The following is a 26,116-nucleotide window of genomic DNA, read 5'->3' as shown; positions in this document are numbered from 1 at the left end:
CCTCCAAACCAGGGGATCTCCTGCCTCCACCTGGGAATTGGCAACCCTACCCATGAATGAAATGCCCAGCTATTATGCAAGGGTGATTGGGAATCAGATATGAGCTTCCTAATGTGTTGTAATGAGCCAATAAATTAGTGTTAGCTATTCCTTCCCCCACACAAGGGAAGTAACTTTGTACTTTCCTCTCCAGGCCTCAGTTATTTTAGCACTCAAGTCCACCTAAGCAAGCTAAGATTCACTCTTCTTGTACAAAAAGAACCTTTAAAAGCCACATTCATTCATTTTTAAACAACCCCAAGAAAGAATATAAAACTTAATCTCTTCATACCTTGAATTTCTGAAGAAACCACCACCAAAAGCAGTCCTGTAAAAGTGCGATGGATGCTTCTGAGAGAAACAATTTCTTCAGCACTTTTACATTAAGTCCCTGTTAAGACAGACAGACATATATAATGAAATAAGGAACTGGAACTTCATTTGTTTCCAATACAGTCTTCATGATCACAGCCCTCTATTATATCTAGTCACATGAGTCTAGAGCGAAGGCGATAAACTTCAGCAAAGTTTCTAATAGGCAAAGGAGCACAGGTCATTGATTTACTGCTTCAACTTAGGTGGCTGTTAGATTAGAAGTAGATAGAAATCTATTTTGAAATGGGGTTCCAGTAATACTTATACATGCTATGTGGATTCTTCATTTATGTTAATACTATTTTCATGAACCTGTGTTTATGCGGGGGGGGGGCAGTTATCATAGCTAGTTTTAAAATTGTTTGGCGTTATCACAGTCTGAACTTGAACTCTGAAAGATATATTGTACTTCATTAACAGCTATAATACTGGTCTACAGGAACAGTCACTTCCACAGCTGTAACCTCATATAACACCTCCCCCAAAACTGACCCCCATAATTGCTTAGGTCAATACTCATTTTCTCAAAAAGCAAGCAATTGTTTTATGCTCTGTAATTGTAATACTTATTAAATTAGATTAAAAGGTGCTTTTGATTGTTAACGTTGCAGTACCAGCTTCCACTGAGGATTTTTTTTTTAACATCCTAAGTAATTTTTGGCTTTTAGAACATTATTTCTATACAAGTATAAAACTGACACAGGATTCTCTAGGAAAGCCTCTTATTTAGACAAAAAGTAACCCACGTAGTCATACGCAATGGCTACAAACCATCAGGCTTACCCACTCCCCCACCCAAGGAAATGAAGTCTAGGTCTTGTTGTGCTTGACACTACTTGGCCCTGCACAAATGGCAGGAAATTAATAGTTACGACAATAAATAAACCTGACTGTCAAAGTGTGTGAATTCCAGAAAACAAGGGAGCCCATAAATTACATAACGCTTACAAATTTGCAGTTATTATCTCAGACAAGCATTATAACCACAGATCCAAAAAACATAAGTGGAAAATCCGTAATGGGGAAACAGGGAGGGGATGGTCTAAAACTCAAACACCATCTTTTTTAGGTAGAAATTAACAGTGTGATCCTAAATAGGGTTTTACCCACCTAAATTCATGTTAGGATTGCTTTAGTAGGAGTCAGCTCCATCAAACAGGCCTGAGGAAAATTCTGCTTAAGATTGCTCTGTAAGAGTACTAAAAAAAGTAAAAGTAAAGGTAGTCCTCTGGGCAAACACTGAGTCATTACCTTGAGCTGGCTACCTGAACCCAGCTTCCACCGTGATCAAACTCAGGTTGTGAGCAGAGCTTGGACTGCAGTACTGCAGCTGACCACTCTGTGCCACGGGGCTCCTGTAAGAGTACTACACCCCCCTCTGTTAGAGGACATGGGCCCCAATCCACAGAAGAGTGAGGATGGCGGCACTCAGGCCCCCTGAGCACTTGTTTGATTATTGGAGGGGGGAGAGGAAGGGGAACTAGATACAATTTCACCACGTGCTTCAAGGACCTGATTGCTACTGCATATACTGAGCATGGCAATGAAATATATAGCAATCATGAACACAGACCTAGCGTAGAACCAAGAAGGAGTCAAGTTGCACCTTTAAGACCAACAAAGTTTTATTCAGAACGTAAGCTTCCATGTGCTTCAAGCACACTTCATCAGACGAGGAATCAGGTACAGTGAGCAGAGCTACTTGTAGCTGGTAAGCAGTGGTTTAGAATGCAAGATTGTACAAATTTAAGATCTAATGACAGAATAGTAAAATTAACAAATTGAGCAAATCTTTGATCTGGGTAGTATGAGTATGAGAAAGCAATAAAACAGTAATTTGTTAAAATGTGAGAATGTCTGTCAATCACTCTATTGTATAAGCCTGGGCCAAAGAGAGGGCATTTCTTTCTCAGAAGTTTCCCCCATCCAACTAATTTACCTTTTAACATGTAACATACATATAGATTGCCATTAGAAGAAAAATACATTAAAATATAGTGGAAGATAGGTTTAGTATACGTAATGAGATAAACAGCCAATATCCCTTATCTGAGTATGTCATTACAGCTAAAAGAGAAATACATTGGATAGTGATGTTCTTGTCCACCTAATATACTATGTAACGTGTAATCAGTCTAGTTTGCTAGAACTAGACCTAGCGTATCACAGAGCACTACTTGCAGCTACAGATGTTACAGTTTTAAATCAGCCATGATCCCCTTTTCCTTTGCTGATGTGAAATCCCTTCCAGAGAATGATTACATTCTGGAGAAAGGTCAGATCCTATCTGGTGGTTCCCTCAAAATCACCACCTCAAAATCTGAAGGAAAAAAACCCTGGCAGGAACAAGGCTATCTTTCCGCGGCATTTTCAGACCTGCTATTTTGAAGTGTCTGCTAAACAGCAAAAGTTTAATTGATTGCATATGAGGCAGCTAACTGGATAAAGATGTTTTACGGATTAATCTCTAATTGTATCAAATCCTGATTGAACTTGACTAAAAGGGCAATAATAAGCAGGTGTGCATATAGGAAATAAAGGGGAAGAGAAAATCTGAATGTTTTGTTTCTGATTATATCCAGGCTACAGCCTATGCTCTTTCTACTTTGTATTTGTTTTTTAATCTATTATAAACCATTCTACATGTGAGATTTAATACTATATAAAATAGATGGAATTTACCACCAAAAAAATCAGAATAACTCTCATTAGAGAGGATATAGCAATACAGGAGATCATTTCCCATACATACTACTCTGCAAAAAACAAAGGAAATCAAGATTATTTGTGTGCAGTGTTTTACTCAGCTGAATGCATTCCTCCATACTAGAAAATCACTAGACAAAAAGAATTATGATAGAACTATATGTGCAATCACAGCAAGATAACTTAATTGCAGAGTTTTATCACACACATCTATGGATAACATAAAGAGAAAAGGTACAAAGCAACAGAAAATCCTTTACAAAATTCAGAAATAAAAAAACAAAACAACAATTTTTAATGCATTTGTTCCACTTCAGAAATAAAGAAGAGGTTACTTGGAACTCCAAAACTAACAGAGAGGTTCAGTTGAAGCAGAATTTAGGAAGCATCCCTGTTTTCAGTTTTTCCCAGGTACAGTAGAACTGGAGTTGCCCAAGATGTTTAGTAAAATACACCCTGTCTTTCATTGCAGTCTTTTGCGAAGAGACCCGGGTGGTACTCCTTGGCACCCTCAACCGCCAGCTCCACAACCTATCCAGATTGGGAATCAGAGTCATCATGAAGTACAAGAAATTTTAGATGCTAAAGTAAAACCCAAGATGCTAAAGTCAAACGTGGAGTGTTGTATTATTTGATTAAGTGGAAACATTTCCCGGCCAGTGAAAATGAATGGGTAGCAGAACAAGATGTTTTAGCCCCTGATTATTATTGCCCTTTTAGTACCTGTCAAGCATGCGGTTTCAATGACGAGTCGAAGATGATACAAAACTACGTTTATTGATAAACCAATACTTTCAGTGTAACAGATTCTTGAGAGTGATGCTGCAAATACATTGATACAATACTTTTAAGGCTTACTTCAAAAGGATTCCAAAAGGTGGGGCGAGGGATAGCTCTCACACATAAACTATCATAAATGTCTACATTCTCAGCGTTATCAGGACTCTGTCCTTGCTTTCCCCAGATGTGTCGCACTCCCTAACAGGAATGTATGGGAAGGTGCTGATTACTTCTTCCCAAGTTAGTTTCATTTTTCTCTACTTCTACTTTGCAAGCAATAAAGCAGGAAGGGGGAGGGGAAAGAATAACAGAGCTAACAGACCTTGGTCCTCCAAGATACTTTACAGACCAGTGTTATGGAGAACCCTAAAACAATCAATTATCAATGGAATTTTACCATGCTTGACATACTGCCCCCCTTAACATCAGCGTCAGGGTTTTTGAGGGAATGCTTTATAAAACTTGTTTATCAAATCAGGGGCTAAAACATCTTGTTCTGCTACCCATTCATTTTCACTGGCCGGGAAATGTTTCCACTTAATCAAATAATACAACAATCCACGTTTTACTTTAGCATCTAAAATTTCTTGTACTTCATGATGACTCCAACTCCCAATCTGGATAGGTTGTGGAGTGGTGGTCGAGGGTGCCAAGGAGTACCACCCGGGTCTCTTTGCAAAAGACTGCAATGAAAGACAGGGTGTATTTTACTAAACATCTTGGGCAACTCCAGTTCTACTGTCACTTTATTGATTACTCTCTTGATCTTAAAAGGACTCAGAAATCTATAAGCCATCTTCTTTGAAGGCTGATTCAGTGGAAGGTTTTTTGTTGACACAAACACAGAATCCCCCACTTGAAAATCCCAAACGGGCACATGGGATTTATCATACTGCTTTTTGTATGCTTCCTTGGCCAATTCCAAGTTCTCTTGGATCCCCTTCCAGATGCTCTCCAATTTGCCCCACCATTGCTCGAAAGAGGTGGGGTCTCGGGTTCGCTCTCCCCCCGGCAACAATGGAACAGGCTTGCCTTTGTACCTATTTACAATCTGAAACAGGGAAGCTTTGGTTGAGCTATGCACACTGTTGTTGTAACCATACTCGGCAAACGGCAAGAGGTCCACCCAATTAGACTGTTGGTGGTTCGCATAACACCGTAAATACTGTTCTAAAAGCAGAGTCACCCGTTCCGTCTGTCCGGCCATCTGTGGATGGTAAGCTGAGCTCAACCCCTGTTCTATACCCATCAGTTTGCAAAACTCCCACCAGAAGATGGCAACAAACTGTGGGCCTCTGTCACTAATGATCTTATCGGGGAAGGAGTGGAGTTTCACAATATGGTGGAAAAACAAATAAGCTAGTCTCTTAGTGGTCGCCAGTTGCGCACAAGGAATGAAGTGCGCCTGTTTGGAAAAGGTGTCCACTACTACCAGAATTACGGTCTTCCCTTGCGAGGCTGGTAGTTCGACTATGAAATCCAATAACACTACAGACCAAGGATGTGTGGCTGTTTCTAAAGGTTTCAATAACCCAGGGGGCTTTCCTCCCCTTTTCTTAGCCATTAAGCAAATAGGGCAAGAAGCCACGAATTCAGAAATGTCCTTTTTCATGGATGGCCACCAGAATTGCCTATTAATCAGATGCAGTGTCTTCACATACCCGGCTAGGTTGTTGGAATGGCAAAATTGCAGGACCTCTGAGCGGAGGCTCTTAGGAACATAAAGTCTGCCATCTTTATACCAGAACCCATCCTCCCCCTTTTGCACTTCACCCGGTCGGTCTTCCCCTTCCTTTTCGGTCTCTGTGGCCAGTCGTTCTCCCCCTCACTTCTCCGTTTGCAGATTCCGCCTTGTTTTGGATTGGGTGGTTACCTTGGTGGCTACTTGAGAGGGGAGATCAAGGAGTCCATTACCTCCTCTTTTTGGCTATTGTGCAGAGGGAGGTGCGAAAGGGCGTCTGCCAAGAAATTTTTTGTCCCCAGGATGTGCCTTAGTACAAAATCGAATTTGGAAAAGAACCCCCCCCACCTAATCTGCTTTTCATTGAGTTTACGACGGGCGGTGAGCACCTCTAAATTATTGTGGTCGGTCCAAATTTCAAATGGCAGTTTGGCGCCTTCCAGCCATGACCATGTTTTTAAGGCGTAAGTCACAGCAAAAGCCTCTTTATCCCACACTGACCAATTTCTCTGCTCCTGGGAAAACTTTTTAGAAATATAGGCACAGGGCTTTAGCCTTCCCTCCTCATCTCTTTGCATGAGGATGGCTCCAACAGCGACATCGGAAGCGTCACATTGCACAATGAAAGGCTTCAATTCATTGGGGTGGCTTAAGACTAGTGAACAGCCTTTTGAGCCTATTAAACGCTTCCTGACATTTCGGCGTCCAATTCAGCTTCGCTCCCGGTTTTTTGGAGTCTGGACCCTTCCCCTTTGTTTTCAGTAACTCCGTGAGGGGCAACATTATTTGAGCGAACCCCGGTATGAAGGTTCGGTAAAAATTTGCGAACCTGAAGAACGATTGGAGCTGTCTACGTGTCCTCGGGGGAGCCCAATCTAGTACCGCTTGAACCTTACTTGGGTCCATAGCTAACCCCTGCCCTGATACTCTGAAACCCAAATAGTCGAGTTCGGTCTTGTGGAACTCACATTTTGACAACTTAGCATACAACTTATGCTTCAACAGTGTACTGAGGTCCTCCCTCACTAATTTCACATGCGATTGGAGATCTTGAGAGTAAATAATTATGTCATCCAGGTGCACCACCACCCCCTTAAACAAATATTCTCTCAGCACTTCATTGATAAAGTTCATGAACACTCCCGGCGCTCCTTGTAACCCAAATGGCATCACTAGGTACTCAAATTGTCCCATTGGTGTATTGAACGCCGCTTTCCATTCATCCCCCTCTTTGATGCGCACCCTGAAGTACGCATCCCTCAAGTCCAGCTTAGTAAAGATCTTCCCCTCTGACATAGTACTGAGTAAGTCCTTGATGAGGGGTATTGGATAAGCATTGGAGGTGGAAATCCCATTAATCCCCTGAAAATCAGTACAAAGCCTTAGTGAGCCGTCCTTTTTCCTAAAGAGGACGGGGGCTGCATGGGGGGCTGTGGCGGGTCGGATAAAGCCTCCCTTCAGGTTCTTATCTAGGAACTTCCTCAGTTCAACTTTTCAGCCCACCCCATTGAGTACAGCTTGGCCTTAGGCAGGGTCTGCCCCGGGATCAGTTCAATGGCACAGTCTGTGTCCCTATGGGGTGGAAGTTCGTCGGCTCCCTGTTCACAGAACACCCCCCTTAAGTCTCGATAAGCCTTAGGGATCATCTGGACTTCCTCCATTGTCAGGCAAACCTTTTCATTTTGGGGCGGCGGACTGGGGCCCCACTCCTTGTTCCAATGATGGGCTCGACACCTCGTATCATTGAATTCTATCATCTGGTCTCCCCATCGAATGTCTGGCTCGCACTTGGCTAGCCACCCTACTCCCAAAACCACACTGTAAGAGGATGATGGTGCTATTACAAAAGCCTCCTGGTCCCAGTGGTCTTTAATGCCCACTGGTACTAATTGAGTCTCTAATACACATGGCTCTCCCCTCATTACTGACCCATCCATCTGCTCAAACTGGATGGGATGCGGCAAAGCCGTTGTGGGAAGCCCAAATGTCTCTCGTCCACCCCGAGTCAATCAAAGCTTTCAGCTGCACACACCTCTTGAGTCTGCTGTTTAGCAGAATTACTGGCACAAAATATAGCAACCCCGTTACTCTCACCCTGAGTGGTGACGGTTCATCAGCAACCTGCTGACTGGCACCGCTTAGAGCAGGTCGTTCTCGTTTCCCGCCGGCTCATCCTCCCAGGACATCTCACTCAGCTCATCGATGACGATGGTGTCCTCGTCAGGCATTGAGCTCGCGGCTGCGCTGCTCTTCGCCGCATCCTTAGGGTGACCGGCCTGCTTCTTTGGAGTCGGAGTGCTGGTCTTGGAGGTGCTGGATGGTGGTCTAGGGGGGTTCGGGCAGCTGCTGGCCAGGTGGTTCAGGTCCCCGCACCGAAAGCACTTGTGGGTTACCAGGGGCTTCCCGGCTCCTCCTCCCACCTGGGTCTTCTTCGCCTCTGTCTTTACCCCTGGTTTCGGGTACCATCTTTTGGCGGCCCCCTTCAGCTTCGATCCCAGATAGTCCACATGACTAAATTCATGAGGGAAGGTGTTCCCCCAATAATGCATGTAGCTATTAGCCTGGATCGTGAAATACTCCACCTCCTCAGGGTCCCCGTCAAAGGTGGCTTCCAACTCCCTTCCTCGGCCCCCTTCCCGAGGGGCCGGGGATGCCGCCGGCTGCGCCTGTGGCGGGTATTGTTGAGGGTCTAGCTGCAGGTGGTTGCGGGGCTCTTCTCGGATCAGTCATCCTCAGAATCCGGTCGACTTGCCTGTTGAACTCTCCGGCCATCATGGTGGTCATTGCTTGCATCTCATCCCGCAACCCCTTGGCGACCTCTTCGACTTCCTTTCGTACCATCGATCGGAATTCTCGAGCAATCTCGTCTTCCTCCTCCCTCGGGCCCATTATCTCGTGGGTCCCAACCACTTCCACCTCGGCCAGAGGTGGGTCGGCTTCCACACCAGTCACTGCTGCGCTCCCCTCCAGGCTCAGCCACCTCGCCCTCTTCGTTGGCCATCTTCACCCAGCGCATGTGCCTGGTTAGGATGGCATCTCTGTGCGCCGGGGCCTCATCCATCGTGGTGGTGGAGGTACGTGGTTGCCACTGGCACAGGTTGACCAAGAGTTGTTGAATATGGAGAGGGAAGCCCTTTCCAGAGACTCTCCGGGCGTCCAGCACGTGCCACAGCGGTGTTGGTGCTCTCGCCCCTTCCTCAGGTTCTGGAAGTTCACTGTTCACTGGAATCTTTTCAGCCATTTGGTTATAAAGTTGCCTGGGCGGTTAAACGTCTTATAGCACCACTCTCAAAATGTCAAGCATGTGGTTTCAATGACGAGTCGAAGTTGATACAAAACTACCTTTACTGATAAACAGATACTTTCAGTGTAACAGATTCTTGAGAGTGATGCTGCAAATACATTGATACAATACTTTTAAGACTTACTTCAAAACGATTCCAAAAGGTGGGGTGAGGGATAGCTCTCACACATAAACTATCATAAATGTCTACATTCTAATAGCGTTATCAGGACTCTGTCCTTGCTTTCCCCAGATGTGTCGCACTCCCTACCAGGAATGTATGGGAAGGTGCTGATTACTTCTTCCCAAGTTAGTTTCATTTTTCTCTACTTCTACTTTGCAAGCAATAAAGCAGGAAGGGGGAGGGGAAAGAATAACAGAGCTAACAGACCTTGGTCTTCCAAGATACTTCACAGACCAGTGTTATGGAGGACCCTAAAACAATCAATTATCAATGGAATTTTACCATGCTTGACACCTGAGGCACTACCAAAGTCTGCTAAGCTAGTTTGGCCAAAGATTATGACAGGACAGAAATAATGTGTGTACTACGAACAAGCCCAGTTCAACAACACCATTTCCAGGTCTCTGAAAAGCTGCTGTCTGTACAGCATCTGTAAACAATCAAATAGACATGAACATAAGAAAGAATGAAAAAATACTGGATACCTCTCTGAGGTGAGCCTGTCAAAGTAACAACAATGAGAAGCGATTTTGTTCCTAAAATATCCTTGAAGTACATCAGAAAATACAAAAGCACACAGAATTAAAACAGCGAAGCAGTTAAATACATAGTTGCTACAGATACAAGCCAAGAAAATTGTTGCAGTATTTTTGATCACTGGTATCTGCCACACAAGTTAAAATAACAAAGTACATACTTTGAAAGTTTGAACTTTTAGAACTAAATCCCAAAGCTGAACAGCTTCTAGTTGACACGGCAAATCTGTAAGGTGACGTGACTGAAAACCAGGGAACTTGCAATTCTAAAAAAGAAGCAGACATTCACTTAAATAACTATCCCCTAATTATTTATTTTAGACATTCTTTTGTAAGGCGTTAGTGTCAAACACAGTCAAATTGATATTTTAGATATTCTTCTCTTTGAAATGAGTATACATAGAGAGCGTAAGGAGTTCTTAGTAAATGTGCCAGCGTTAACAGAATGTCAAGAGAACAGGAGAGCCAGGTTTAAACGGCCGCTCTCCCATGAAACTCACTCTGGCCATGGTCCAGAAGTCACAGGGATGTAGGGAGGCCAAAACAGAGAACAACGAAGAACTGAGCTCTTACATGGTAGGACAAAAGAGAGAATAACACCATGGGAAAGGCAGGGGTGGAATTCTAGCAGGAGTTCCTTTGCATATTAGGCCACACACCCCTGATGTAGCCAATCCTCCAAGAGCTGACAAAAAAGTGCCTTGTAAGCTCTTGAAGGATTGGCTAGATCAGGGGGTATGGTCTAATATGCAAAAGAGTTCCTGCTAGAATTCCACCCCTGGAAAAAGGTAAGTGAGATATATTACCATTCTATTTATCTGCACCGGGTACACACATAACAATTTAATAAGGGGGGAGTGTAGTTACTCACAAAGCTATTCTGCTCAAGAGCAGTTCTGGGAGAGTTCTCTCAACTCCACCTACCTCACAGGGTGTCTGTTGTGGGGAGAGGAAGGGAAAGGAGATTGTAAGCCACTCTGAGACTCCTTTGGGTAGTAAAGGTGGGGTATAAATCCAATTCCTTTTTCTTACTCTCACTTTGCTTTGGAGCAAGAGAATCCACTCTGAAGTCTTCCTGTTCCATATGCTAGAACTTGCAGAAAATGCATAATTGCCTATGAAATGGCACTTTCAAAGGCTAAAATATACTTTGAAATGATTACCAGGATAAACAGGAAGTTGTATTCAACCAATTCTGGGACAGTTGTCTTGGCAAATATAGTTATTTATTTATTTAATTAATTAGATTTATATCCCACCCTCACCGTAATAGGCTCAGGGCGGCTAACAACCAGTAAGAACACAACATCAGATCATAAAACTTCAAAACAATCAACAAAATACTATACAATAAAATAATAAAGTTAGAAGTCTATATGATTTTGTTTAAACTAGCTTTTTTAGCTTGACTATCATCTGTGCTTTTAGAACCTTGTCTCTCTCTTATGCTCAAAGCCACGCGCCAAATTAGAGGGAACTGCATTTCTCTTCTCTATTAAATATATGTGTGTGTGATCTCTTACAAATGGAAGTGCACTGTAGACTTCTAATTGTTCTTGACATTGAATTGGTGGGCGGAGCACCAAGTCATGGTTTGCCTAGGATGCCCAAAACCCTTGAGCCAGCTCATGATTGGTAACATGAAATCATATAAGCACACTTGGCAAAATTACCTCTGCTCTTTTACAGCTTGAATCTTGTGTGGCTTCTGAGTCAAACTGAAACACATTTTAAAGAAAGGCACTGAACATTCATGGTAAAAACATTGTACAATACAGTAAAAGGGGAAAAAACACATCTTGTCTTTTTCACCGACAATGGAAGCAACCCTAAGAAGGTCTACTCAGAAGTATGTCCCATTTTATTTAGTGGGGCTTACTGCCAGGAAAGTGGCTTAGAGCCTATGCTTCTTCTCCAAAATGCCTCATCTCCAAAGCAAAGAGCTTATTTTGACATTCCTTTGCATCTCTGGAATAGGAGATGCTTCAGAAGACCCCAAGAGGCATCACCTTTGGGTCTTCAGAGAAAATACATTCAGAAATACCTGACCCTATCAGAGCAGGTTACTTGGTCTGGAACTTCCAAGCTTTTGGGGAATAGCCCCACCCTCCCATGATAGCCATTTATGACCGGTGCTGGCTCCCATGGTAGCCATTTTATGAGGGCACCACTACCTTCTTTCAAAAATCCTAAAGTGCCTGCAAACTCAGTGGGGTTTGGAATCTCTGGCCTAAACTTAGTCTGATTCTGGAAAAACAAACCAGTTTGTGCTGCTGCAACTTAAAGCAACCATTAACAAGACATCCAAGTCGTATTATTTCCCTGGGAAACCAATGATGTGGTTCCTTAATTTCAGGAAAACTGCATTTCATCAAATACAACTCTTTAGCACAGCAAAACCATTTATGGCCCCTCCTCCACCCTGACAGGGTTGTGTAAATGCTCTTGATGGGTCACAGTTCTGCCTGCACAGAAGCTCATTGCATTAGGCTATGACAGTGAGAAGAATCAGTTCATCGCTGACTTTATTGGCCAGGTGGGATGGGTAGGGGTGCTCAGTAGCATTGACCAAGCCCTGAGTTGCTGGAGCAGCGCACTGTGGGGAGGAGGAGGAGGCCGAGCACCTGTTGGCACTATTTCAAAGGCAAGCCAATGAAGCCAGAAGTAATGTTGGCCAAGCTTGGAGCCAGGCTGGATCCGTGCCAGGTTTTCACTTGCTGCTTGCTGACAGCATCTCACACCAAAGTTAGGATTTTTTAAAATAACGTTTTAAAAACTGAAAATATGTGTGCATATGTGGAGGGAGGGTGAATGAACCAATAAATAAAATACCTTTACTTTCTTTTTCTTCTTTTTCGTCCCCAAAAAGCCTGCTGAAGGCTCAACACCTGAGAGAGAACAATAAAGGATGCAACAAATTTAACATTTAAGCCCTGATCTACAGTCTCAGAGCCAGCATTTTGCCTCCCCTTTGCCTTAATATCCTTTCAAATCTGTATGATGATATTGGATTTATATCCCGCCCTCCACTCCGAAGAGTCTCAGAGCGGCTCACAATCTCCTTTACCTTCCTCCCCCACAACAGACACCCTGTGAGGTGGGTGGGGCTGGAGAGGGCTCTCACAGCAGCTGCCCTTTTAAGGACAACCTCTGCCAGAGCTATGGCTGACCCAAGGCCATGCTAGCAGGTGCAAGTGGAGGAGTGGGGAATCAAACCTGGTTCTCCCAGATAAGAGTCCGCACACTTAACCACTACACCAAACTGGCTCTAGTTAAGGAATCTTTCATGACTTCTATTCAAAAAGCTAGGCAGCTGCTGTGTCTTGAGACTGCAATCTGAAAAGAAAAAATAGTGCTGGGGGTGATTGTCTGGGGGGAGGGTTTAGGACTAGGCTTCCCAACCCTCCCGCCCTGGCGGGGGACCCCCGAATTTTCAGCCTTCTCCCCCGCTCTTAAAAAATCTGGGGGCGGGGGGAGAGAGAACATACCTGTGGCATCATGTTATTTTACAACTTGGGATCCGTTTTTAAAATGTGTCCCTTTAAGGCTGCACAGGAAACAGGAATGGCCCCTCCCTTTCTTTTCCTGTGCAGCCTTGCTTTCGTTTTCACAGCGAGCAAATTCTGCTGGAAGAAAACCAAGTACGGTAAGTATTTGTGTGTGTGTGAGAGAGAGAGAGAGAGGGAGGGGGCAGAGAGGGGGGATTCCCTGGTATGGAGGCCCTCCCCCCCTTTAGAAAGCGTGGGGGGGGAGGGAAATGTCTACTAGGCATTCTATTATTCCCTATGGAGAACGATTCCCATAGAGAATAATAGGGAATTGATCCATGGGTATTGGGGGCTCTTGGGGGGCTATTTTTTGAGGTAGAGGCACCAGATTTTTAGTATAGCAGCTAGTGCCTCTCCCCAAAATACCCCCCAAGTTTCAAAAATATTGGACCAGAGGGTCCAATTCTATGAGCCCCAAAAGATGGTGCCCATATCCTTAATTATTTCCTATGGAAGAAAGGCATTTAAAAAGGCGTGCTGTCCCTTTAAATGTGATGGCCAGAACTCCCTTGGAGTTCAATTATGCTTGTCACATCCTTGTTCCTGGCTCCACCCCCAATGTCTCTTGGCTCCACCCCCAAAGTCTCCTGGCTCCACCCCCAAAGTCCCCAGATTTTTCTTTAATTGGACTTGGCAACCCTATTTAGGACCCCCCCCCCCCGCACTTCCACCACAATATTTTTTCTCTTCCAATTGCATCCCAGCCTTGTATAAAAACAAAAAAAACAAACAAAACCAAAAGGCGCCTCTAAAAAGAAGCACAGCACTAAAATATGTTCATGAAATATGGTAAATGGCATCCAATGTGAAGCGCCTTAACCTCTATTTAATCACATTTTCAACAGCTAAGAATCTAGGCCACAGAACTATTCTAATTACATGATGGATTGCAGTTAATGGTGGATTACAGCCACAAATCCCAAATGAAAATGTCTCAAAAATTATTTCAAAAGAGAGCAGAGGAATTTCAGGGAGTGGTGCCAAATGACAGAAAATAAAACCACTTTTGTTGATCATCAAAATAATATCCCTGGCTGGTGTTACAATAAACTATTTTGCCACCTTTAGGTGATATACAAACTTGCTTTTAAAAATCGCTTTGGCCATTCAGGATCCTTCTTCCCTTCTGTTCTCAGAACTTTTTGAGTATCCCCAGCCTCCAAACAGGATAACAGTGCATCAAATATCAAGTGTATTAATGAATGCAGGCAGATAAATGGATGCAGGATGGCTTATAATGTCTTATTTGCTTGTGTAGTGTCTTGTCTGAATTTACCCCAGACACAATGCTAGTGGCAGTTGTATTTAAAGGCACAATCTAACTGTGTTAGCATGGTGAAATTAATTTTCTGCTGTGTTCACATACATCAGCATTGTTTACTAGATAGATACTCATGTTATATTTCTCACTGTACATTGACCTTGAGGGGAGGATCCCATCTGAATAATCAAAAGCTATATAATTGTTCTACATAGCATTCCACAGGCTTACAGAGAGTTTTGATATAGACACTCAACTGCAAGACAACCAACTTCAGAAAATACACTACATATATATTAGCTTGGTTTTTTCATAGAATCATAGAGTTGGAAGGGATCTCCAGGGTCATCTAGTCTAACCCCCTGCACAATGCAGGAAATTCATAAATACCTTCCCCCTACACTTGCAGAATTTGTTTGGGAAGGGGACGTGGCTCAGTGGTAGAATGTCTTTTTAGAATACGGATGGTCCCAGGTTCAATTCCTGGCATCTCCACTTAAAAGGATCAGGTAGGAAGTGATGTGAAAGACCTCTGCCTGAGAATCTGGAGAATGGCTGCCAGTCAAAGTAGACAATACTGAATTTGACAGAATCAAGCAGCTGACTCAGTATAATGCAGCTTTATGTGTTCCTTCTAAATATAGTACACAGTGTCCTTCTGCTCCCTTTAAAACAGGGGTGTCAAACTCATTTGCTAGGAGGGCCAGATCTGACATAATTGAGACCTTGTTGGGCTGTGCCATGCACATGATAAAATGTATTGCCAGGTGGCAGAGATATAAATTTTATAAAGACCACAAACATAATTAAAGATTTTTTTTAAAACTTAACATAAAACATGCTTGAAACATTAGCACTCTTGCAATATTTTCTTTATTTAACAATCTCTGATAACTGACAATTCTTGCTCAGCCAATAAAAGAAAGAGAGGCCTGGCTCTGCCGTGCAATTGAGAGAGCTTGGCAAAATTGAGAGAGCCTGGCCTTCCAGGGGAGAAGCCTCAGCCAATGGAGAAGATAGAGGCTTTGCTCCCTAGCTCCTGTGTGATTAAGTAAGCCTGGCAAAGCAAGCTGTAATAGAGAAGGAAACAAGAGAGAGGGAGAAAGAAGATAAGGGCCTTTTCTGAGCCAGTTGCTTGAGGGCCTTATAGGACCCGCTTGAGGGCCTGATCTGGCTCCATGTTTGACGCCCTTGCTTTTAAAAAGGGTACATTTAAAAGTAAGAGTGTATTTCAAAGTGTGAAACAGCTGGTTGTTTCTTACCAATAACTAAAGGAATAATCAGATACCTTGCTTCAGGAAAGACTGGCTTTTCTCCTCTTCACTACATTCCAAATCAACTATTTTTTTAGCATGTTCATGGACTCTAATTTTACATTCCTTCACCTTCTCCTCCAAGTTGGAGAGATTTTCAGTTATAAGAGGAACATTGTCATAAAGATACTTAGTGATCTTGTCCAAGGAATAGTCATTTCTTAATGAAATAATCACAGGACGAACATCCACTTCTGGCACATAAGGGAATCTTGGCCAGTCATCCTACAGTAATCAATTACAGAAAATGACATGATCATCAATAATGTTAAATAGCACATCTTCTGAGAAAAAAAAAAGTAATGAATACGCTGTAAAGTCCAGCTTGTTTCAGTGGCAGAGATAACTGGGGCCACAAGACACTGGCAAACTACTCATGGAGAAACACAGGAAAGTGACTTATACAAAGTCTGCTGAGGCAACTTCATGGATGAGCAGGGTCTTGAAGCCTGGCCCAAGGCTAGCACTCTTTGGTAATTCCATCATGTTTCTAACTGCATAATAAATCAGTCAGACAAATTCGATGTCGTTTATATAGCTCAGGAGTGGCCAAACTGTGGCTCGGGAGCCACATGTGGCTCTTTCAGACATATTGCATGGCTCTCGAAGCTCCCACCACCCCATTGAGCAGCTTGGAGAAGGCTGTTGTCTCTTTAAATAACTTCTTCAAGCCAAGCCAGCCGGTGGCTTGAAGAATGCATTTAAAGTTAAAGTTGTTTTCTTTCCACCTCACCTTCCTTCCTTCCTTCCTTGTCTTGCACCTCTAAAACACCTGATGTTCATGTCTTGCGACTCTCAAACATCTGATGTTTATTCTATGTGGCTCTTATGTTAAGCAAGTTTGGCCAGCCCTGATATAGCTTAATGGCTTCTAAACTGCCCTCGAAACCTATGTTCAAAAGAAGTCATACCATTTTCGCACACAGCTTATCACGCAGTCACATTCCTGTTCTCTCCAAAGCGTCCATCGGATTTCCCACTATCTGCACCGGAGTTACAGGAAGTGCCGCAGCTTTTGCGTAGCAAACGTAAACTGGGTTTTAGCAGTAAACTGGGTTTTAGAACAGGAACGTGCCTCAACATTGAAGGCTTCCTGATTCTGTACTTGATTTCCACAGTCTGAGGATCTGAAATTCAATCTTAATTCAGGCTGGCTTCTCATCATTTACATACATAGGGAAAGGGAAAGGTCCCCTGTGCAAGCAACAGTCGTTTCTGACTCTGGGGTGATGTTGTTTTCAAAACATTTTCACGGCAGACTTTTTATGGGGTGGTTTGCCATTGCCTTCCCCAGTTGTTATGTATTGAACATAAGTGATCAAGCCACATGGCGATCACGACTGAAGGAGACCCTTGGGTCCCCGGATGGAGCTCACCATACGCCCCGCCCATCACGATCTGTGGCGGGAAGGTTGACAAACCCGGATTGGCCTGGTCGGAGGAGGGGGCTGTTCCGGGCAATGTATATAAGCGGGGCCCGGCCCGCGTGTTCTCTCTCTTGTAATGTGCTGCTGAATAAACTATGTTGCTTTCAATCCGTCTCAGTTCTCAGTACATTACAGTGGCGACGAGGATGGAATTCTAGCCAGCCCGGAGAGGCTGCGCAGATCCAGTCGGAGACGACAAAGGCAACTCGGCTGTAGACCGACTCGCCCGCCGCCACCATGGCAAACCAGAGCGGAACCACGGGCCGCCTCGAAGAGTTCAACCCCGCTACCCCGGAGAGGTGGGAGACCTACACGGAGCGGGTCACGTGCTACCTTCGAGCAAACAGGATAACAGAGGATAGCCTGAAGAGAGACGTCCTCCTAAGTGTCTGCGGAGAGGCCACGTTCGAGATCGCCAAGGGTCTCTCGGCCCCCGCGAAGATCACAGAGAAGACGTACGAGGAGATAATCAGACTCCTCACCAGGCACTTCTTGCCCCAACCCTCACTCATCGCCCGCCGGTTCCTTTTCCACAAGAGGGACCAAGAGGCGGGAGAGTCGGCAGCGGACTACCTAGCCGCTCTCCACCAAATCGCGGGCCTGAGGGATCGTTTCGCCTGGGGCCTGAGGGACGAAAGACTGCAACAAAAGCTCTTCGCGAGGGAAGAGCTCACCCTCCAGAGTGCCTTCAACGAGGCCGTTTCGTTCGAGCGGACCACGAAGACCTTCCCCAAGACGAGGGCCAAAGCCGTCCATCAGGAAGAGATGGGCCCCAGCCAACCGATGAAGAAGAGGCACTCCAGCTACGTTGCCAAACAGGGATGGGCTCACAAGTGACCCAGTGACCCCGAGCGACCGATAGACCCGCCGCCACCAAGTGCGCCAGCTGCGGAGACCAACACGAGTGACAGGACTGCCCCTACCGCAACGTGGTCTGCAGGAGCTGCAGCAGGATGGACCACATTGTGAGGGCCTGCCGGGCCAAGGCCACCCGCCGCCGCCAGTCTACCAACCAGGAATCGACCGGGGACTACTCGACCGCCTCAACCAGCGTGCAGGTAATGAACTTGCCCAACGATACCCCCTAAAAGGTCAAGGTTTCGGTCAGGATCAAGGGCAAACCCTGCCTGATGGAACTGGACTCGGGTTCTTCCATATCCATAATCTCGGAGGAATCCTTGAGGAAGCTGTGCCCACATGGCCGGCCCAGACTGTGACCGGCATGCTTCGTGCTTCGGGACTTTCAAAAGAACCCCGTTGAAATTCTGGGTTGGTCAACTGTGGGGGTGGAGTACAACGGGTTTAGGGATAAACTCGACATACTGGTGGTTAAACGGCAGCTCACCACCTTGTTGGGCTGGCTTGGTTCCGGCCGCTGGGAATAAAGATTGTGGGGGTGCAACAGCTGGGGATGCGGGAATTCGAAAACGTGCGCAGGGAGTTCCCGGAGGTGTTTGATGGGCCCCTGGGGTGCTACAAGGGCCCTCCCATATCCTTACCCCTCGATCCCCACGTGCGACCTGTAAGGCTGAAGGCCAGGCGGGTTCCATTCGCTCTGAAGCCTAATATTGAAGCAGAGCTAGACCGCCTCACAGCCCAGGGAGTGCTGGAACCCATGGCCTATGCCGCATGGGAAACCCCAATAGTTACCCCGATGAAGCCGAACAGGGAGGTGCGCATATGCGCCGATTATAAATGCACCATTAACAAGGCACTACAGGATAACCCCTACCCCGTTCCAGTAATCAGCCACGTTCTGGCAGCATTAGCAGGGTCCAAAATCTTTGGAAAACTAGACTTGGCCCAGGCGTACCAGCAGCTGCCCATGGACGCCGCGACGGCAGAAGCACAGACCATAGTAACCCACAGAGGGGCGTTTAAGGTGCGGCGGTTGCAGTTTGGGGTGAGCGTGGCCCCGGGGGTGTTTCAGAGCCTGATGGATTCTTTCCTCAAAGGGATCCCAGGGGTGCAGCCGTTTTTTGACGACGTTTTGATCGCCGCACCGGACGCGGAGGAATTTAGCAACCGGCTGTGAGAAGTCCTCCGCCGTTTCCAAGAGGCCGGTCTGAAAGTAAAGCAAGAAAAGTGTTCCCTTGGGGTACCGAGGGTAGAGTTCTTGGGGTTTGCGGTTGACGCAGCGGGGATCCACCCTACACCGGACAAAACCAAGGCCATAGTGGAAGCCCCCACCCCCACGAGTAAGGCGGAGCTACAAAGTTTCTTGGGTTATTAAATTTTTACCATTACCCACAAAGCCGCCATTGCAGAACCCCTCCACAGACTCCTAGACAAAAATGCCCCGTGGGTCTGGGGGAAAAAACAGGACGTAGCGTTCCAAGCAGTAAAAGGGCTGCTCGTATTTAATAATGTGCTCCACCATTTTGATGAGAGCCTTCCAGTGATCTTAGCATGCGACGTGCCACCGTACGGGGTGGGTGCCGTCTTGGGTCACCAACTCCTGGACGGGAGGGAGGTTCCGGTAGCCTACTACTCGAGGACCCTGACCCCAGCAGAGCATAATTATGCCCAGATAGATAAAGAGGCCTTAGCAATCGTGGCAGGGGTGCATAAGTTTAACGACTACCTGTACGGGAGGCGTTTCACCATAGCCACTGACCACAAACCGCTCCTGGGCCTCTTAGCTCCGGACCGGCAAACACCACAGATCCTATCGCAGCGCGTTTTGCGGTGGAATCAGTTCCTGAATTCCTACACATATGCCCTGGTCCACCGGCCGGGCAAGGCGATGGGTCACGCAGACACTCTCAGTCGCCTACCGCTGCCCTTCATAGACCCTGACCCAGCCCCAGCCCACCATGTGATGCTCATCGAAACGCTACCGGAGAGATCCCTACACGCGGTAGAGGTAGCGAAAGCAACGGGGCGAGACATAATACTCGCGCGAGTTCTCGACTGGGTGGTAAGGGGCTGGCCAGAGGGAAAACAGGGTGAAGAGTTCAGGGCATACACAACACGCAAGGAAGAGCTATCCGCCCACAAGGGATGTCTCTTATGGGGGAGCAGGGTGGTGGTTCCCCCCCACCCCTGCGGAAACAAGTGCTGGGGACCCTTCATGAAACACATCCAGAGACTGTACGGATGAAGGCCTTAGCACGCAGCTATGTATGGTGGCCGGGGATGGACGAAGAAATAGAAGGTTGGATCCGAGGGTGCAAAGCATGCCAGGAGTCCCGACCCGAACCGCCCAGCGCCCCCGCGCAATGATGGGAAGCACACAGGAAGCCGTGGTCTAGACCACACATAGACTTCACAGGGCCCTTTCAGGGCCAAATATTTTTCATCTTGGTGGATGCATACACCAAGTGGTTGGAAGTTATTCTGGTAGCTTCAATCTCAAGGGCAGCGGCGATCCAGGCGCTACGCAGGGTCCTGAGCACACACGGGATCCCGGACACCATCGTCTCGGACAACAGGATAGCCTGCACATCCCAGGAATTCTGGGAGTTCATGCAGTGATACCTTATACAGCACATCCGGTCCGCCCCCCTTCCATCCAGCCACCAACGGCCAAGCCGAGCGCTGGGCCATATCGTGCAGGTGGACTGGGACCACCACCTAGCCGCCTTCCTATTCGATAATAGGATAACTCCCAACCCAGTCACAGGGGTCAGCCCAGCCGAGCTGTCAATGGGACAGAAGCTAATCACAAGATTAGATCGGCTGCACCCCGACCGGGCCACCAACATCCGTAGCTCCCCCGAGATCAGAGAAGCGGCCATGGGATTCTTCCCAGGGGATCTGGTGTACACGAGGAACTACACTAGCGGCCCTGAGTGGGTAGAGGGTTGGGTGCTTTGAGTAATAGGGTCGCGCCACTACAATGTATCCACAGAGGGAGGCAGGATAATGCGGAGGCATATTGACCAAATACGTCGCCGCACCTTGCCGGAAGAACCGGCCGAAATGCGGAGCGGGGAGGAGCTCACAGCCGCGGCCCCACAGAGATCTACCCCAACACCGCCAACCGTTCTGGCCGATCGGGAGGTAGAGCCCAACCGCAGCAAGGGCAACTCCCAGGGAGCAGGAACACCTGACGAGCTGCAAGGCGCAAACAACCATAGGCCTGCGGTTCCCCCATGCAGGGAGACCACAGCCCCATCCGCAACGGAGGCCAGGGCCCCGGCGGCGTCGGCAACCGCTCCGACTCCACCAGCCATCCCGAGGAGGTCTACCTGGGAGCGCACGGCCCCCACTTACTTGCGGGACTATGTGTCCTGAGCTAGGGGGGAGGAGTGTTATGTATTGAACATAAGTGATCATGGCCATCGCAACTGAAGGCGACCCCTGGGTCCCCGGATGGAGCTCGCCATATGCCCTGCCCATCACAATCTGTGGCGGGAAGTTTGACTGACCCGGATTGGCCTGGTCGGAGGAGGGGGCTGTTCCGGGCAATGTATATAAGTGGGGCCCGGCCCGCATGGTCTCTCGTAATGTGCTGCTGAATAAACTATGTTGCCTTCAAACCGTCTCGGTTCTCAGTACATTACACCAGTCATCTACGCTTTCCCCCCAGCAAGCTGGGTACTCATTTTACCGACCTCAGAAGGATGGAAGGCTGAGTCAACCTTGAGCAGGCTACCTGAAAACCCAGCTTCCCCGGGGATTGAACTCAGGTTGTGAGCAGAGTTTGCACTGCAGTACTGCAGCTTTAACACTCTGCGCCAAGGGGCTCTTTTATATACATAAGTCCCTCCCTATTTACTATCCTGTCCCTCCCCTGCCATTATAGTAAGATTTTTGTTTAAAACGTACCTACCAAGTTGTGAGAGTGTAAAAATTCCTCAAATGTGCGAGGAGGTCCTTGCATTTTCTATAAACACACAAAGGCACACTCGCCTTCTGAAACAACAAAACCCACATTAGGGAAGTAAGAAAATGTATTTTATTATCTGCTTCATTTAATAAATAACAATAAATAACAATAAGCTACAATCAAAAAGTCTTGGTTAAGAAACAGCAGCTACCAAGGTTTCTTTTCCTTTCCCTAGATTTAACAGCCAAAACTAGTCATCCAGTTTCTCACACACACAAAAAAAGTGAGAATGAAAGTCAGTTCTCTCTTGACACTACAAAGAGAAAAACTGCCACATCTCTCACAGGCAGTCTGCCAAACTACTTGATAGCAGACTGTGCAACCTCCACTTCTCAGAAAGTGCTGTTAGCTGTTTTATCCAAGGAGTAATATGTTTGTTCCAGGGGTGGCCAGGATTGCTTAACATAACAGCCACATAGAATAAGCGTCAGATGTTTGAGAGCTGGAAGGAAGGAAGGAAACAGATAGATGGGGGAGGGGAGGAAGGGAGAAGTAGAAAGACAGTAACTTGAACTTTTAATATTCTCCAAGCCGCTGACTGGCTCGGAGAAGTGATTTAAAGAGACAAATGCCTTCTCCAATCTGGCCAAGGGGATGGTGGGGGCTTTGAGAGTCACACAATATGTGTGAAAGAGCCACATGAGGCTCCGGAGCCACATTTTGGCCACCCCTGATCAAGACTATAAAGGCATTTGTGTTCCTCTGCAGGAATTCTATAATATCTCCCTTGCACCTCAGCTGAGTCTATGGCATTACACCTGGACAATATAAAAACTCATCCAAACTTTCGAATTTCTAACAAGTAGAAATAGTCTGGCAAGGAAAAATTACCACTGAAGGGAATCTGGAAGAAGAGTGCAGAACGTTTACAATTTGCATATTTGAGAACCAAGGACCAATCTTCCTTTAAGATCTTAATTTGAAAATGTTTGCAGTTTACTTTCCTAATACTGTTCCTTGCAGACTTAGGGCGTTTTCGCACTGACCTTAATCGGCAGCGACGTTCCTCTTCACCGCGCAGGATCTGCGCGGATTTTGCACCAATTGCTGCGGAGCACCCAGAAGAGCCGCAAAGTCCCACAGCTTTTGGGGCGCAAATGGAAACTGGTTTTTGGCGGTTTCCATTTGCGCCACAAAAGCCGCGGGACTTTGCGGCTCTTCCGAGTGCTCTGCAGCAATTGGTGCGAAATCCGCGCAGATCCTGCGCGGTGAAGAGAGACGTCGCTGCCGATTAAGGTCAGTGCGAAAACGCCCTTTAAGTCGCTGTAGTGGGAGGGAAAGTCTTTTATCTAAATTCCTACTCCAGGTGGACATAGAGGTATCTGACATTAACATCTAAAGCTACTGAGATTTAAGAACTGCCAAGAAAGCGTTCAGAAGTTTAGCAGGGTTATTAGAGCTGGTTTACGCACTCAGCCACGGGGGGGGGGGCAGTTTTCCTATATAGCCTATATAGGAGGATCAATGCATAATTTAGCAACACAATGCATAATGTGCGACATGAGCACCAAAAGCACTTATTTAACCATTAGATTTCTGAGTCGTCATATACTCTCTGACAGAAGAGCACCACAGGGGGATATGTGATTAACACTGACATATATTTATATTTAGTTATTTACTTCATTTGTACCCCACCTTTCTCCCCAATAGGAACCCAAGGAGGATTACATCATTCTCCTCTCCTTCATTTCATCTTCTCATCAACCCTGTGAGGTAAGTGTGTGTGACTGGCTCAAGATCTCCAGTGAACTTCCATGACTAACAACATACATTCATGTTAAAAGGGTACAATTTAGCAACACAGCATACATGATCAAAAGGACTCTCTGCTTTTATAGATGAGTTTGCTGCTGCTCTGACAGGATTTGGTTGGTTTGGAAGGATTTAATATATATATTGTGTGTGTGAATTGTTCCAGGTGCCTTGACTGGGCAGAAAGGCAGTGATAAAATTCATTTGTGTAGAAGTAACAGAGTCTCTTTTCATATATAATGTGCTTGCCAGCTATGAAAATAAGGCTAAATTAAAAGTTAAGGTCAAAGCACTGAGTTTTTTAGTTCTGCCTGAAGTTCTGTCCATATAAGCACATCAGAGACTATACTTGTAACTGAACATAGCATCTGGCATAATATGAGCAAACAGCTTTTTGCCCCAGCATTCTGAGTGTACCACTGAGTGTAACATGCAGATCACATAATGCATTGCTGTGCCTCACTGAGGGGAAGGTGTATTTTGTTTATGTTTGTTTATGTTCAATTCGATTTATACCCTGCCCTCCCCACTGAGGCAGGCTCAGGGTGGCTTTTTGACTTGGTCAATTTGAACTTTTTAAAGTTACATTTGCTGTATGTCTAATAACTTTGGAGAGCCAGTTTGGTGTAGTGTAGTGGTTAGGAGCACAAGACTCTAATCTGGAGAACTGGGTTTGATTCCCTACTCCTCCACATGAAGCCAGAGCAGTTCTCTCTCTCTCAGCCCCACCTACCTCACAGGTGTCTGTTGTGGAGAAAGGAGGTAAGCTGCTCTGAAACTTTGAGTGAAGGGTGGGGTATAAATCCAATTCTTCTTCTATGTCTTGGTCTATCTAATGAGAATGTTAAGTCATTTGAAAGCTCACTATGTTGGAAGTGTGTTAGTTAAATATGATAAAAAACCAAATATGATAACTTGAGGCAAAACCAAATGGTCATTCACATTATACTACAAACTACTTGATTCCAAATTAGAAATAATTTTTTTCTTCAGCATATCAAAATACAGCGAAAATTAGGTGGAAAAAGTAATCCATATCCCCCCCTCCCGAACAAAAAGCAGCTGAATTTTAAAACTTTTAGAACAGTGGCACATTTAAGACCAACAAAGTTTAATTCTGGGTATAAGCTTCTGTATGCACACTTATTCATATGTGTGTGTATACATATGTATTTGAAAAAGTGTGCATGCACACGAAAGCTTATACCCAGAATTTAACTTTATTGGTCTTAAGGTGCTACTGAATACAAATTTTCTTCTACTGCTTCAGACCAATACAGCTATCTACCTTAATCTCTTATTGGAAATGCCAAGGTATGTGAATTCATTGAAATCATAAAATCTGGCATTATTGTACCCAACCTAAAATTTAAAGAATCTACCTATTACAATTTTCTACCAACATACAAATCAAAGGCACTCATGTACCACAAATATATATTGGTAGCCAATGATCCAGCCTCTCCCAATCAGATTGCTAAGTGGCTCCCCACAATTATTGTCCTGCATCATGTGAGGGATGCCAAAGAAAGAGGTGTCAACTAAAGGGAATGCACATCCTCTCAGGACTGCCACCCTTTTGAGGAGCAGAGGTTCTGCCAGACACACAGAAATTTAAATAGATTGTGCTTTCTCTGTTTCTTTCCATTCCACAAACACACAAAATTTCTTCATATCTGACTGCTGCTAAAAATAAAGCAGCAGCAGGCACCCCGCTCCCCTAGGGAATAAACTGGGGGAAAACACACATATCTGTTGTTTAAAAAAAGGTCTAAAGCTATGGGATCTGCTTTAAGAGACCACAAAACGGGTAGTTCTTATGCTCTACTGAAGCTGCCCCCCCAAGTTTCTTTATATCTCAAATGTATGCATGTTTATCCAGATGTAAAAATAAACTAAAGTCTCGCAGCACCTTTCAACCTAATAAAATTTTATTCCAGAATAAACTTCCTTAGGAGTCACAAGCCTGCTGTTTATTTTTGCAGCTACTGACCAACAACTCATCTACCCCTCTGGAATTATCCAGAAGTCTCAGAGTTCACTTGAGTTTACACACAAGTAAACATTGTTTATTTAAGTGGGGTTTTTAAAAAAACCTTGCTGGTTTTCCAGCAAGCTCAGAGAAACTAGGAAAATACTTACTAGGGATTAAACTCCATGGAATAGACCTGAAGACCTGCTCTCCTATGTACAAAACAGAGAGATTATGATGTAATACATTTTTAACCTCAATATTCCTACACACTCAGCAAGCTCAGGGTGACCATCCATCGGTCGGTATCACTCAGTCTAGTAAACTCTTACAGGTTCTATTGACTCCACCCACTCTTAGTAGCTTCATGACAGACAAGTAATTTGAATCTCAGTCTGGTGTTCTAATCTACTTTAGCAGCC

General features: G+C 45.5%; 1 protein-coding gene across 1 annotated transcript in view; it reads right to left on the bottom strand.

Annotated features, from left to right (window-relative positions):
* Window positions 1-25,903, bottom strand: part of FAM227B (family with sequence similarity 227 member B) — a 143,662-nt gene extending 117,759 nt beyond the window's left edge. Inside the window, exons 1-7 of the mRNA XM_060259970.1 lie at window positions 25,865-25,903; window positions 21,911-21,993; window positions 15,682-15,931; window positions 12,417-12,472; window positions 9,746-9,850; window positions 7,703-7,705; window positions 332-430 (exon numbers count right to left, since the gene is read on the bottom strand). Coding sequence (XP_060115953.1) covers window positions 332-430; window positions 7,703-7,705; window positions 9,746-9,850; window positions 12,417-12,472; window positions 15,682-15,931; window positions 21,911-21,961 — 564 coding nt within the window. The 5' untranslated portion in view covers window positions 21,962-21,993; window positions 25,865-25,903. The remainder of the gene's footprint in view (window positions 1-331; window positions 431-7,702; window positions 7,706-9,745; window positions 9,851-12,416; window positions 12,473-15,681; window positions 15,932-21,910; window positions 21,994-25,864) is intronic.
* Between the last annotated feature and the right edge of the window lie 213 nt (window positions 25,904-26,116).

The sequence above is a fragment of the Heteronotia binoei genome, chromosome 19 (assembly GCF_032191835.1).
Source record: "Heteronotia binoei isolate CCM8104 ecotype False Entrance Well chromosome 19, APGP_CSIRO_Hbin_v1, whole genome shotgun sequence".
Taxonomy (NCBI): Eukaryota; Metazoa; Chordata; class Lepidosauria; order Squamata; family Gekkonidae; genus Heteronotia; species Heteronotia binoei.
Note: the sequence above shows the minus strand (reverse complement) of the source record. Positions and strands in the feature narration are given on the sequence as shown.